The 13880-nt window shown below is 35.4% G+C and overlaps 2 protein-coding genes across 2 annotated transcripts; both read right to left on the bottom strand.

Annotated features, from left to right (window-relative positions):
* Nucleotides 1-73: 73 nt before the first annotated feature.
* Nucleotides 74-1614, bottom strand: LOC108200075 (oxygen-evolving enhancer protein 3-2, chloroplastic). Its single transcript, XM_017368135.2, has 3 exons — nt 1171-1614; nt 455-750; nt 74-321 (listed from the first exon to the last, which is right to left on the bottom strand). The coding sequence occupies exons 1-3, from the start codon at nt 1469-1471 to the stop codon at nt 223-225; spliced, it is 696 nt and encodes a 231-aa protein (XP_017223624.1). The 5' UTR covers nt 1472-1614; the 3' UTR covers nt 74-222.
* A 1581-nt stretch (nt 1615-3195) lies between these two features.
* Nucleotides 3196-4792, bottom strand: LOC108198933 (NDR1/HIN1-like protein 26). The gene has a single exon (XM_017366706.2). It carries the CDS (start codon nt 4675-4677, stop codon nt 3994-3996), a length of 684 nt encoding a protein of 227 aa, XP_017222195.1. The 5' UTR covers nt 4678-4792; the 3' UTR covers nt 3196-3993.
* Nucleotides 4793-13880: the final 9088 nt, after the last annotated feature.

Genomic DNA, 13880 nt, shown 5'->3' with positions numbered 1-13880 from the left:
TGTTTGTATCATGAGGAAATAATGAGTTAATGAGCAAGTAATAATGACTAGGAATCAAAAAAGAGAGTACTCGTGACACAGAGATATGGAGTCTTTTTTTTTTAATCACATTCCAAAAACAACACATGTTAATGATCTTCCGTTTGATTCTCTCAAAAGCAAAACGAAGAACGCTTTGAACAATTAACACATAAATCTTGTATCATGATACATGAAGGTTTTCTAACCAAGCTTTGCAAGAACATCATTGAGTGCGGTCACAGTTTCAGCATAGGCCTTCTCTGCTTTAGGAGTGCTCTTAGTCTTGGCTGCATAGTCCAACTACAAGAGGAAAAAGAAAAGAGAGTAAAATTCTATTAGTGGCCAGAAAACTGTATTTTTAGCGTATGTTTGATGTTATGTAATTCACACTGAAAGAAAATACTTTACTAGGGAGCTTATGGTTTCAACTCACATCATTAATAACTTGGAAGAGCTTTCCTGTGAGTTCTTTGAGTGATGTCTTCTCGTCTTTTGGCTTTGCAGAAATGATAGTGTTTAGATCATAACGCAGATAAGAAGCCTTGGAACGAAGATCATTTTGAACATATGGCCACGCCTTCTTGTCGATAAGCTCCTTGACATTTAAAATATCCTTGGCTGAATCCTTTGCCCTCGCGGCTGCCTCAGTTGGTGGCAATGGTTGCAGGTAAAAACGCTTTTTCAGTGGTATGTCAAGGTCTCTGGCCTCATCTGAGTTGTCAGTTCCAGCTGCAGTTTCACACAATCGGAGGAAAAATATGTGAAAAGTAATCAGACATGTCTGTTACCGATATATCAGCACAATGTTCAAATATCTGGTATCTGGACTTAGTATAACTGAAAGGAACATTGCTCTATATACGAGTATTATAGCTTGAATTGTGATTAAGCCATATAACTATTATGATTATTCATCCTGAAAAAAAGAGTCATAGAGTAAGTTTTTGTCATTTTCTTAATGTTCTTGATTCATATGTACAATGCCTTGTATCATGATGCAATGTACCTTGGTCCTTGTAATTTAAAATAATTCATTCTCATAACAATTCTACAACTGATTCATATGTAATTTTAACTTCCATGTACCACCAAATATTCGACAAATAAGCAACAAAAATAACTACCATTGTACTAGTAATAGGGACTTACGCAAACCGCCCGAGGGAGGAGGAGGTGGTCCAACTTTGATTGAACTTGCAGCAGCTAGCCCATCCTTGGCAAAAGAACCAACACCCAAACCAAGAGCCACAAGACCCAGGACAGCGCGACGGCTAGCCTCGGACTCAAACGACACTTGCTGTGCTCTGACACTGAACCCTGGTCGAGCCACATTCGCCCTGTTGTTGCTAGCCACACTTAAGGTTCTTGAGCCACTGAGCTGAAGGCTACCTTCCAAGACAGCTTGAGAGGAACCAAGTAGACCAGCCATTGATGCCATTGCTTGAGCCATCTGTTCACTATCTTTTTCAGCTTGTAAAGATTTTGTAGCAAATAATAGATATGGTATATGTGGAATATAACGATGTGTTATATTTGGTTGTATTATGAGTTTTTTTCTGTGATGCAGAGTAAATTAGTCAGCATCTTATCTGAGTTTTGCTTTCTGGGATTATTTGGATATGGTTATAGCCAATGGCTAGCCCAGCTCTTCACAGCTTGGATTTTCTCCAATATCATTTCGACACCTGTTATTTTTAGTTATAGAATTTGCTACACTGTTCTCATTTTACAGGGGAACAAAAGATTGTTTCTTATAATTAACGGACTTAAAAAATAAAAATAAATACACAACAACATATAGGCATATCGTTGATATTAAAGTCCCAGGACGGTGAATAGCATACAAACAACCGGTCCATCTTATGATAGGGCTTCAAAATTTGAAGGGCTCCCAATCTTCAAATTAGCTGGCTACTTCCTCTTTGTATCAGTGATGATTTATTTTAAATTTACTTATTTTATATTAAAATATTTTTTTGTGTTAATTTACTAAATACAATTAATGGATAATTAATGTATAATTTTTATTTTTTGTTCAAAATTATATATTATAATTGTTACTATATTTTCATGTTATATGTATTAATATATTTAAGATTAATTAATTAATTTCACACCGGGCCTACCAAGTTATTGAGACAGGCCTGGACGCATGAGTTACCAAATATGAAAGGCCAAATGTCCGTTTTAACTCTCTAAGTGTGTACTGATAAATGTTTTGAATTATTTAAACTCAAGGAGTCGTTTAAATCTACAATCCCTGAGAAGCAAATATATGTTATAAGGACCATCTTGATAAAAAAAAAGGAGACAAGATGTTGTTTCCGGTGAAGAATCTTCAGTAAAAGAAGAACTTTTTATTCAAACTGAAGGAGACTCATCCTATACAGTACATCAAGAACTTTGGCTGTCAAGGTAAGTTACTTTTTTTTTTTTATGAAGATGTGCTCTGTCATTAAATTTCCTGAAAACAGAGTTTTCAGAACACTCTGTCTCTGTCATGTCTATCTGCACTCAAAGATGTAGTTGATCTGAATAAAATAGGTCCCTTCCAGCAGCATAGTGTCTTCTGGTTTGAGCTAGTGAGATTGTGGCTCATAAGCCATATTGATATATCTTCTAGGTGGCAGATGCACTACCTTCTGTCTTCTTGCTTTAGACGATGAACTGAAACGTCTGCATCTAGCAGTGAGTTGTGCATCAGGCATATGTTTATGATGACTGGTATATGATTCTTTATAATGTTGCAGGCTAGCAGTTACATCTTTACCTGTAATGACACTCGGAGTCCTGGAAGTCTGGAACAAAATGTGTCTCCGTTGAAATCTGCCTAGAATTTCCCAGCATTGTATCACCAAGGCCTGAAAACTTGTTCTTTGTATACTGAAGCCTTTCGCGTTGAAGGACTAGGGGCTGATTTCAAAACTGTAAATTGTGATAATATGGGAGAAGTTGTCACAATACTGTCAAATACCCAAGTCAACAACCAATTTTTTTTCCTAAGATAGACTATTTGTGTTAAATATTAATGACTCGTTGACCATGATTTTATTTTGGAAAATGCTTAATGCACAAAAATGTATACAAAATTTTGTACATAATAACATGTTGTGGATTTTAATTGGAATGAACCTCATGTATTTAAATCAACCACACAAATTAAAACCCATCACATCAATTGTCACATTAGTATGTACAATTTTTCTGTACACAATTTCGTGCACCTAGCACTACTCTTCTATTATTATTATTTTTTTTTTTTTTTGACAGAAATGCACTTGCTCGTATCGAGAATACGCCAATACTCCGAGGAGTTTCTTTCATTCAAAAAGTTTATTATCTAACCGAAAGACAAGAAAATGTCTCCGGAAGTTTAGACAATAAAACTTAATGTCTGAAATAAAACGTCCCAAGCTCCAAATCCACGCTACTTCCACCTCATACCTGAAATAATACAATTCATTAATAACAAGAAAATTATAAATTTAATTATTATAATAAAATATAAAATAGTTTATCAAAAGATGGTAAAGTCAATGAAAGATAAATAAAATAATTTGTGAAAAAAAGGTGATAAATAAAATAAATACTAAAGCAGAAAAAATATATATCTAACCAAAGGGAGACCCTTTGGCTAGATATATAACAAACTAAATAAATACTAAAAATATAAATAGTAATATAAGAATTAAAATATAAAAGCTAAAATATAAAACTATAATTTTCAAAAATATATCTAAAATTTTAAAACTTAAATATAAAGAACGAGCCAACAAAATGGCACCAAATTGCCGTATACCAACAGTGCGTCGATTTGAAACAGGTACCTCATCACGCGGTTGTATAGATGGGTATATCAACAGATCAAAATAACTTTCACTATAATCAAATAAAAATATACAAGATCAAACAACACATAATAAATTTAAAAGAACTTTAATAAAAAACAATAGTACAACAGGAAAAGCCGATTTAGGTGAAATAAGTAGGGCATCTATGTCCAACATAACTAGCCATCATCATGCCATCAGCCCCAACTTCTACTTGACAATTTGCATGCATTTTATGCCGTTTGCTATCCCAAGTCGAAATCTTGAACCGAATCGTCGACACCAACTCAAGCCGAAACATTACTTTCCCTCTTGCCCGATCCGTCAAGAACTGCATCCAACGGCGATTATCCACAGTTAACCTAGTCCCACTCAACGTACCGAATATAATTGTCGAATTTTTAGGCTCCTGGTAAAATGGAAACAAAACTGGCCGCCCACCAATGCTCTGATCATCGTAATATGCAGTTACCGCCATGTCATCATAATAAACTCCAATCTTGTGGTTGGAGTTTCGCGCTGTTACATTGAAGGTGAGTTCAGCATTCTCGAATCCATTAGGCTGCGCCAAGGCCGGGAGAGAGAACTGCTGGATGAAGAACCGTGGCCGGTGTGGACGCAAGCTTAGATAAACTATAAATGCTACAATGCCTGCAAAAAAGAGAATGCCAAGACATATTGCACAAATGAACTTGGAAACCCTAGTAGTCAGACTCTCTTGCACCCTGTGCATGTAGTATCGGGCCGTGTGGCGCCGTTTAAGCTGTCGATTATCGGGGGTGGGAGTGGTTCCAATCTGAATGGGGACATGATCTTGAGGATACATTGCAGACAGAGATGATGGAAGCTGAGAGAATGGACTAAATTTGGGTAACAGTATGGTAAATAAAGAGGGTTTGAGGAAGATACATATAAAAACATGCAATTTGATTGTACTCAAAGAATGTACTTTTGCCTGGGGGACGAAAAGAATAACAGCTTATATTGCATTACAGGCACTACTTTCCAGTTCAAGATTTAAAGTGCATAGAAAAAGGAAACCACTGAAGGTGAAGAAAGCATGTGATGCTAATCTTGTAATGTACTTTATTTTGTGGATATTTAAAATTAAAGCTTCTAATCACATGAACAGAAATGGATATCAACCAACTAGGCCTAACCATGAATCGTAAAGTTTTCAAAACTAACCAGCCTACGTTCAATTTTTCAAAACTAACCAGCCTAAATCATTAATACTCGGGCGACCCAAACTGTATTTTCCCGTGTACAGGTCGCCCTCGTCAGGGGCGACCCCCACATTTTTTTTCACCTGTTCAGGTCGCCCTACACACGGGCGACCCAAACTGACCATTTTTTTTCAAAAATTGTATGTACGCAATTAATTTTTTATTGTATTATATATTTAATATTTTATTTAAAATCAAATTTTATTTGTTTTGTGAAATAAATATAATTAATAACATGAAATAATATATATCTTAGCACCAGTGTTCTAAAAGTCGGCGATTAATCGGGATTAATCGCCGATTAATCGCTGTTCGGTCGCCGATTAATCGGGAAAATTTTAAAAATTTAAAATTAAAAAGTAAATTATTTTTTTTTAAATTTTAAATATAATTTGAAATAAAACAAAAAGGCACGGAAATGACAAAACACAGAAATTAAAGTAGTTTTTATTACCTTTCACTCTTTCAATATTAGCTCCTAAACTCCAATTACATAATTTTACAATATCTTCTTTCACAGATTCAATCAAATTCAAGTTTATATATGAGATGCATGAATTTGTATATGTATATAAAGGCATGTTTTGTGTTATAAAAAATCATCAATCTTTTGATTTTATATGACTATAAATTTATACTATATATAATTATATTAATATATATATATATATATATATATATATATATATATATATATATATATATTTAAAAAAATAATATTAAATTGATTACGATTAATGATCCGATTAATCACTCTGATTAATCTCCGATTATCCGATTAATCGCTGGACGGTGCGTTCACCGACTAAGTCCGATTTCCGCTTTTTACAACACTGCTTAGCACTAAACATTACAAATTATGTACTCATTAATTTAAAAATAAAATAAAAAAAATTAATTTGACCAATTTTTGACGAAACATTACAAATTATCTTCTCATAATTTTTAAAATCTGAAAGTTGCATATAAATCTGATAAATTTAAAATCTGAAAGTTGCATATAAAATCTGATAAATTTTATATTATTTTTTTCAGTTATTTGATATATGTAAAGTTTAGTCAAAATAAAGTCAATTTTACTGGTTTCGAGAAAGATCAACATGTGTATGTGTTTTAGTGTTCTGTCGTTTATTATGTTATGTTAGGTTTCCTTTATTGTCCTTATGAATTTCAATGCTTGAATCATTATACAACATTATGACATAAGAATGAAGAAAAGCACAAGAACTGCATAATAACGTAACAACCGATCTACTAGACTAAAAGTACATAATCAGATCAAGAAATAAAAACGTACGAGTACATGGTCAGGTACATAACCATAAACAAACTACATACGAGGGAAATCCTACTTCTTCTTATGCCCGAAGATGTGGCTTCCAGTGTGACATCTTCGACCCTTTCCCTTCGCAGCTCTAGGTGGCTGCTGTTGATGCTCATCCTCAGGTTGCTCCTCGGCCTCAGAGTGCCCTGGTACTGCTGTGCTGGGGGGCGCCCATGGACTACTCTCACCAGTGTACGAAGCAAAAGTGGACATCTGTATAGGAGTAGGAGTGGACCTCACTGGTGGCGGTGCGAATGGAAACGCAGGTGCCCCGAAGATGTAGGACTGGCTAGCAAATGACGGCACCGGGACCTGTGGCGGAGGTGTGGTGTACTGATCCCTCAGGAAAGACATGTCAGGACGATAAGCATCTGCATCCTGGAACTGGTATGACTCCTGCGACTGACCCTCAGCAGACATGTCCTGGTCATCCTCTAATCTGACCGTAAAGCCACATGGACCACCCTCGTAGTCATCCCCTGCATATGTAGATGGCCGGACCGTCGACTCGGGCCAGGAGCCCCATCCATCCGCCCTAGAAGTACCCGCTACATCCCCAACCGGCGAAGAAGAAGTGCCAACCAGGTGTGACCAACCTCCCCTATCTGAGCTACTACTGCCCACATGAGTGTAGTACGTGCCTGGCTCCGGCTCAACTGGTGTAACTGGTGGCCGTCCTCTGTGTCTGCTAGGGTTTCTTGAACCCCTAAAACGTCCTAACAACCCCTGTACAATCCTCTGTGCCCGACCAATATCCAGGGTAGCAGGGTCAATGGCACTCTCCATATCTCGAAGCTGATCCTCCTGTAAACAGCCATGTGAAGACATAATCAGATGAAGAATAGTTATAACAGAACATATAGAAATAAGCTAGCATAATAATGGAAGGAAGTTAGAAGAACAGTTACAAGGGAGTTTACCAGTGCCTGTGTGGCGCCCTGTGTGCCCTGGAAAGCCTCTGCAGTCCCCCAAAAGACGGGGTTTACCATGTATCTACGTGTCACTGCAAGAAACCAAGGCATGTATGCCGCAGTGCAACCCTCGCCAAACATGAGTGGGGGAGATGTAAGAGCTCGGTCAAGGGACCTATCCCATAGACGAGTGTGAGACTCCCTGGCGTCCTCCCAGTTAATGGACTCGTTGACAATGTCGTGCAGGTTACTATGATTCGCACGTGGAGAGGATGTGGGTATGTCCTGCACGAACCCGAACTGCCTCGTCACCCTATCAGTATAACACCACTCGACATAGGCCATGTACATCAAAGGCGTAGTAGCAGTCCAACGCAGGTACAAATCATACTCAGGCTGATGCTCGTCATCTAACTCTGCATACGGCCTCCACCGAAAATTTGCCTCAATCATGTTATCCAGCTCGTACCGGGTGATACGACGCTGACCGTGCGGCACCTCAGTACGGGTAAACGGCCCTGTCCACCTACAACAAAATGTTTATATTATACGTGTGAACTAGTACATGTGCACAAACTGGAGGATATACAAACTTATTGCGATTACGAGAAGAGTAGCATATTACAAACCTTAGCGCAAGTGGGTAGGTAATCAGGGGTGTGGCCATGTGTCGGGGAGCTAATGTAGTGAACCGCTCGTATATCCACACCTAGTGTGAAGGTACATACATATATGTGCACATCAAAATATATATGAAGAAAAACTTGATAAATAAAATGATAGTAAATGCGTACCTGTACTAACGTGGCGTAGCCAACGAAGCCGGTTGCGACTTTATGGGTGGAATCGCACATCTTCCAATAAAGGTATGCAAGAACAGCACTCCCCCAGCTATAACCATCCACGCTCTGCAAGTCACGTAGTATCCAAAGGAGGTTGAGATTCACATAGTTCCCGCTGCTATCAGGAAACAACGATCCAATAACACACAGTAGGTGTGCCCTGATGTGAAAGATAGTCTGCGCATCAAAATCCTCCGCAGATGAGTCCAACCGGGCACAGTTGCCAAAGTTACTAATCAACCAACCGATCCTCAAGCAGTTTTTCCTCACATCACCCTGCTCGGGAGTCAGTCCAAGAAGATCGCGTATCATGTCCTTCCTCTGGCGAGCTGTGGTGGTGAAGCCGTGTAGAATAAATGGCCGGCCAGTGGTTCGTAACCCGAGAATGTGATGGACATCCTCCAGTGTAATGGTGGCCTCCCCGAAAGGTAGATGAAAAGTGTGCGTCTCTGGACGCCACCTCTCGATAAAAGCAGTGATCAAGCCCCTATCATGCTTGACTTGCCCCAACTTGAAAACCCACTCAAAACCCGCATCATTAATAGCATCCATTATCGCCTGAGGCGGCCTGTTTTCATGAACTGCATTCCAGTACTCACCGAAGTTCGTCCTGACTCTAAGATCAGGAAGTTCCTGCCACAATTAAAAATACAGGTACTTGTCAGCAGTTTATAGTGAAGCAAACATTAACTTTAAGAAATAGCAGTCCATCAAGTCATTACCTCACTACTGTTCCACACAAAACTGGTACTATGCGAGTCCTGCAATGTCAACAAATAGCCGTTGACCGGGCCGGGATGATAAGCTGCAGGATCCATCTGTGCCAACAAATTTCAGATATATTTATAATTTGAATTCAAAGCTTTTGTATATATACAAAATCTCATTCCAACATAATATTATTAAATTTCAAATTTCATTACCTTCATTTCAAATTAAATTTCTACCTATAAAATCTAAAATTCCAACATATTTCAAATGATTCGAATATTTGAATATTATATTATAATTTTTGTTTCTAACTAAATTAAATTACTACCTACAAAATCTAACATGCACAAAATCTAAAATTCCAACATATCAAATCTATAAATTAGCCTTAATTTCAATTATAAACCTTAAAAATATTTAACAAATTTAAAAATCCAAAATGTAATAACAAATCTCAAGCCACAATCATTAAACTAACCGATCTTATAACATGCAACTCAAGCTAATCAAACAACAAATTAATCCAAATCAAGTCATTATATATATATATATATATATATATATATATATATATATATATATAGGGGCTTACTCCACTAGAAACTAAATTAGCCTAGAAACTAATCACTGGCCAGTTTTTCATCACTGTGCTTAACTACAAAATTCACTCATTTGTATATCAGAAATCACTAATTTATATATGCAAAATCTAACAAATATAGATATATAAATACACATATATACAACGTATATCATCATCATCTTCAATCATACTACATTGATGAAACTCCCGGCATCATTATCAACCCCTTCCACTACTGCCGCCTTCACTTACAACCATGATTTACCTATCATCGTTTGTCATCATAACTTGCCACTACTGATGACTATCCACCATCACCACACACCTCATCCCGTCATTTGCTACCATCATAGACCTTCTACAACTATAATCGACCATCAATAATCGACCACCAATGTCAATCATAAGTAAATTTTCTCAATTATTAAAAATAAAAACTGATAAATATACTGTATAAAATAGTGATTAACAACATAGAAACTAGTGATGTATGTGGTTATAAACAGTGATTCAAGGAATGGTTTCTAGTTTCTAGAATAAAATTGGTTTCTATTTGATCACTTGCCTATATATATATATACACACACACACTAATTTAGAGAGAATCGAGATAGTACCTTAAATTAATTTTTGTTCGAATTTCCGATTTATTTTAATTCTCTTAATTTCATAAATATTTTAATTCTCGGAATTTCATATATATCTTATTTTATAGAAAAATTAATATATTCGAATTATTTATTAATATAATTCAAATTTTTATTAATATAAATCGAATTTAATATTATTTTGTTTTATGCTAATAATATTTTCATTAATATAATTCGATTGTTTTATTTTAATTCAAATAATTTCATAAAAAATTTAATTCTCTTCATTTCAAATATATTTTATTTTATGCTATTAATATATTTATTTTAATTCGAATATTTTAAGTTTAAATTATATTATATTTTAATTCGAAATAAATTATGCTTAAATTATATTATGTTTTGCTCAATTTTATTAATTTCGATTATTGCTACTAATCATATTTCTAAATCTAAAAAGCGCATTACCCTTATATTAAAATATATTTTTTTTCCAACTAAATTAAATTACAACCTACAAAATCTAAAATTCCAACATATTTTAAATATATTTTATTTCGAATTTTACATATAATTCGAATAATTTTTTTATGCTCTTCATATTTTGATTTTATTTCGAATATTATATTATATTTTTTCTCTCCAACTAAATTTAATTACTACCTACAAAATCTAAGAAGCACAAAATCTTAAATTCCAACGTATCAAATCTATAAATTACCCTTAATTTCTATTATAAATCTTTAAATTTTTTTAACAAATTTAAAAATCATAATGTACTACCAAATCTCAATCCGGTAATTATAACACTAATCTCAAGCCGGTAATTATAACACTAATCTATAAATTAGCCATACTCATGAACATAACCGGTAATTATAACATGCAAGACAAACTAATCAAGTAATAAATTACAAATCAAAGCTTTATACACTAATGTTTAGGGGAGGAATAAGGTAGTACCTTCAAATTTTTTGCTAGGGTGGGCGACCTTGATGCTAGCTCGGGCGATCCTCTCCCACTTTTCTTCCTTCTTTTTCCTTTTCTCCCCTTTCCCTTTGCTCCTTGGCTGCTGCAGTGGTTTTTTTGAAACTGATTGTGTGTAATTATGTGTGTAAATGTGCGTGTTTGTGCGGCTGAGAGGGGTTAAAAAGGGGAGGAGGGTCACACGTGGTCGCCCGTGATAGGGCCGACCACGTCACACAACCTTGGTAGGGGTCGCCCGTGTGTAGGGCGACCTGCACATGGAGAAAATCAATGGGGGTCGCCCGTGTGTAGGGCGACCTGCACGGGGTACAATTTTCAGCTCGGGTCGCCCGAGTTTAATCGAATTAAGCTGGTTAGTTTTGAAAAGTTGATGGTTAGTTTTGAAAACTTTACGTTCAAACCGGTTACTTTTGTAAGAGAGCCAACCAACTAGTGTACTCATGCAGTTAAAAATGGATGTTTAGGCGCTTTGTCAGCCACCACTAGCTTACACAGTTATACTCGCCCATCTCCGTGGTTGTTTACGTTCTCACACGCATTTTGAGACTCCTAAAAAATATAGTTTCATAATGTTTTTCTAAGATTTTCTTTTTTAATAAAAATTTAAACATCAAATTTTTATTCAGGGAAAAAAAATTTAAAAATATATTATGAAACTATACTTTTGAGTATTAAAAAGCGTGTCAAAAAGTAACGTAAGGAAATGAGAGGGAAAGAGGGAGTACATAAATGTACATAGGGTTTTGTTCCATCTTATGACCACTCCTAAATAAATTTTTAAATTTTATTATTTATTGGAAGTATAATATCATTTTATTTGATTACATTATCATCTTCTGAATATATGATTATTAAATAAGTATTATTATTCAAATATTAAATTTTTATGTATTGACATTTGATCTTGATATAAATGTTGATTTTAATAAAAAACTATTTTCAAAACGTACATGTCATGATATATATTTATTACGTAATGATATATTTTAATTTTGTAAAATCATAATGTTGTTTGATGATATTTAAAATGATGAAAAATTATTCAATACCTAGATATATAAGTTGGCTTGTAGTCTCTTTAATTTTAATAAAATTTAAATTTTTTAGTTCGTAATTGTTTTATAGGTAAACTTATATATAATGTTAGTTAGAATTTTTGTAGGTTTAATAGTGGTGTGGTAGTTGTTTAACAAATTAATATAGAAGTCTAATGGAGTTAAATAACTTTAATTAAAAACTAATTTGTTATACACACACACACATATACATACATACATACATACATACATATATATATATATATATATATATATATATATATATATATATATATATACATACATACACACACACACATACATATATAGACTAGTGATCACATACAAACCAACTCTTAAATAAAAACTAAAACCAGTACAATTTAGTGATATTCACCTTAGAAATTTGTGATTTGTGTTGCAAAAATCGGTAAACACCTCCAGAAAATTGGTGGAAACCTCCAGATTTGTTCTTGTTATCGATCCTGGCAGTGATGGCGGTGGTGGAGATAGTGGATGCAAGTGAAAGTGGAGATGGAGGTATGGTGGAAATGAAAGGTGCAGGAGCTTGGAGGAGGGGAGGTTGTGGAGATGGTTGCCTAAATTTCTAAAGCAAATAAAGCTTCTGCAATTCATTACTCTTCAGGGACTTTGGAGATGGTGGGAGTGAGGACGGCGAAGGTGACGAAGGTGGTGGCTGCTCAGATTTCCGAAGCATATAAAGCTGCCGCAATTCATTATTCTATAGGGATTTTGGAGACGATGAATATAAAGCTTTGAGAAATCCTGTACCCTAGACTACAATTAGGAAACTACAAGAAAGATTCAAAACTTATCTCCAAAAGACATATATAACTATAAACGATTACTAGACTCCATCTTTGAGACTTAAGATATCTATATAAAGAACTCAAATTCTTAAAACTAGAACAACGTTTTTAACTTGGTATTTCACAAAAATGAGGGTACGTAGACAGCTCGTAAGGATCGTTTCATTTCCTAATACACATGAGAGCACCCATTAAAGTACGAAACTCACCCCTAATTTTGATCTATTACATTAGATGTCATGTGTGGGAAGAAGACGACAACCATTAGGAGACATACGATCTAAAATCCACGATCCATCATCCATTCAAAGAACTTCTGGAACGGATGTATTGACCACCACTATGGGGGGCAAATCCCCATATCGTCAGCCAAGGAGCCGGTACCCTAGTCATTTGGGCAATGACAACTGGTCCATTAATCACCCTAACTCTCGTCGCCCGTACAGGAAATCGGCAAAGCTCAGGCGCCTCTTCAACCTAATTGATCCTGGACGCTGAAATTTCACCTAGGCAAAACATCAATAGATTAGTAATTGCAAACGCTCCTGTTGAAGTTCAATATTCGACGATCATCATATCTCATCCGCTTCAAAATCAAGAAGAACATCTTGGAATATCACATATTGTTAGTTGTCACAGAAAAGCTTCAAAACTCCATTATTGAACACTGTATTACAGAAGAATCTACATACAAACACAAGAAGAATAGCTACACACAGAAGAATTTAGAGAAAAGGAGATACTATAGCTACAAGTACTGTGTGCATAATTAACTAACTAAGCAAGAAGTACAGAGTCCATCTATATTTATACTACTACTGTTGTGATTGTTGGATGAAAGAGTTTCTTATAACTGCTATGATGATGTGGAAAACTGTAACAGAAAGAAATCACTCCTCACACTTGTTTTTGTCAAGTGGCTAAATATATTTAGCAATATTGCAAGAGGAGCGGACTCCGAACAATACACATACTACAAGTTCTCATA

The sequence above is a fragment of the Daucus carota genome, chromosome 8 (assembly GCF_001625215.2).
Source record: "Daucus carota subsp. sativus chromosome 8, DH1 v3.0, whole genome shotgun sequence".
Classification (NCBI taxonomy): Eukaryota; Viridiplantae; Streptophyta; class Magnoliopsida; order Apiales; family Apiaceae; genus Daucus; species Daucus carota.
This window is presented reverse-complemented; position numbering and strand designations above follow the sequence as displayed.

Bases quoted from the DNA above. Each gene is read 5' to 3' on its own strand.
- LOC108200075 (XM_017368135.2), bottom strand. From the start codon at position 1,471: ATGGCTCAAGCAATGGCATCAATGGCTGGTCTACTTGGTTCCTCTCAA. The intron at 751-1,170 runs GTAAGTCCCTAT...GTGAAACTGCAG, and splicing joins TCCTCCCTCGGGCGGTTTGC to CTGGAACTGACAACTCAGAT. The intron at 322-454 runs GTGAGTTGAAAC...TTCCTCTTGTAG, and splicing joins TCTTCCAAGTTATTAATGAT to TTGGACTATGCAGCCAAGAC.
- LOC108198933 (XM_017366706.2), bottom strand. From the start codon at position 4,677: ATGTATCCTCAAGATCATGTCCCCATTCAGATTGGAACCACTCCCACC.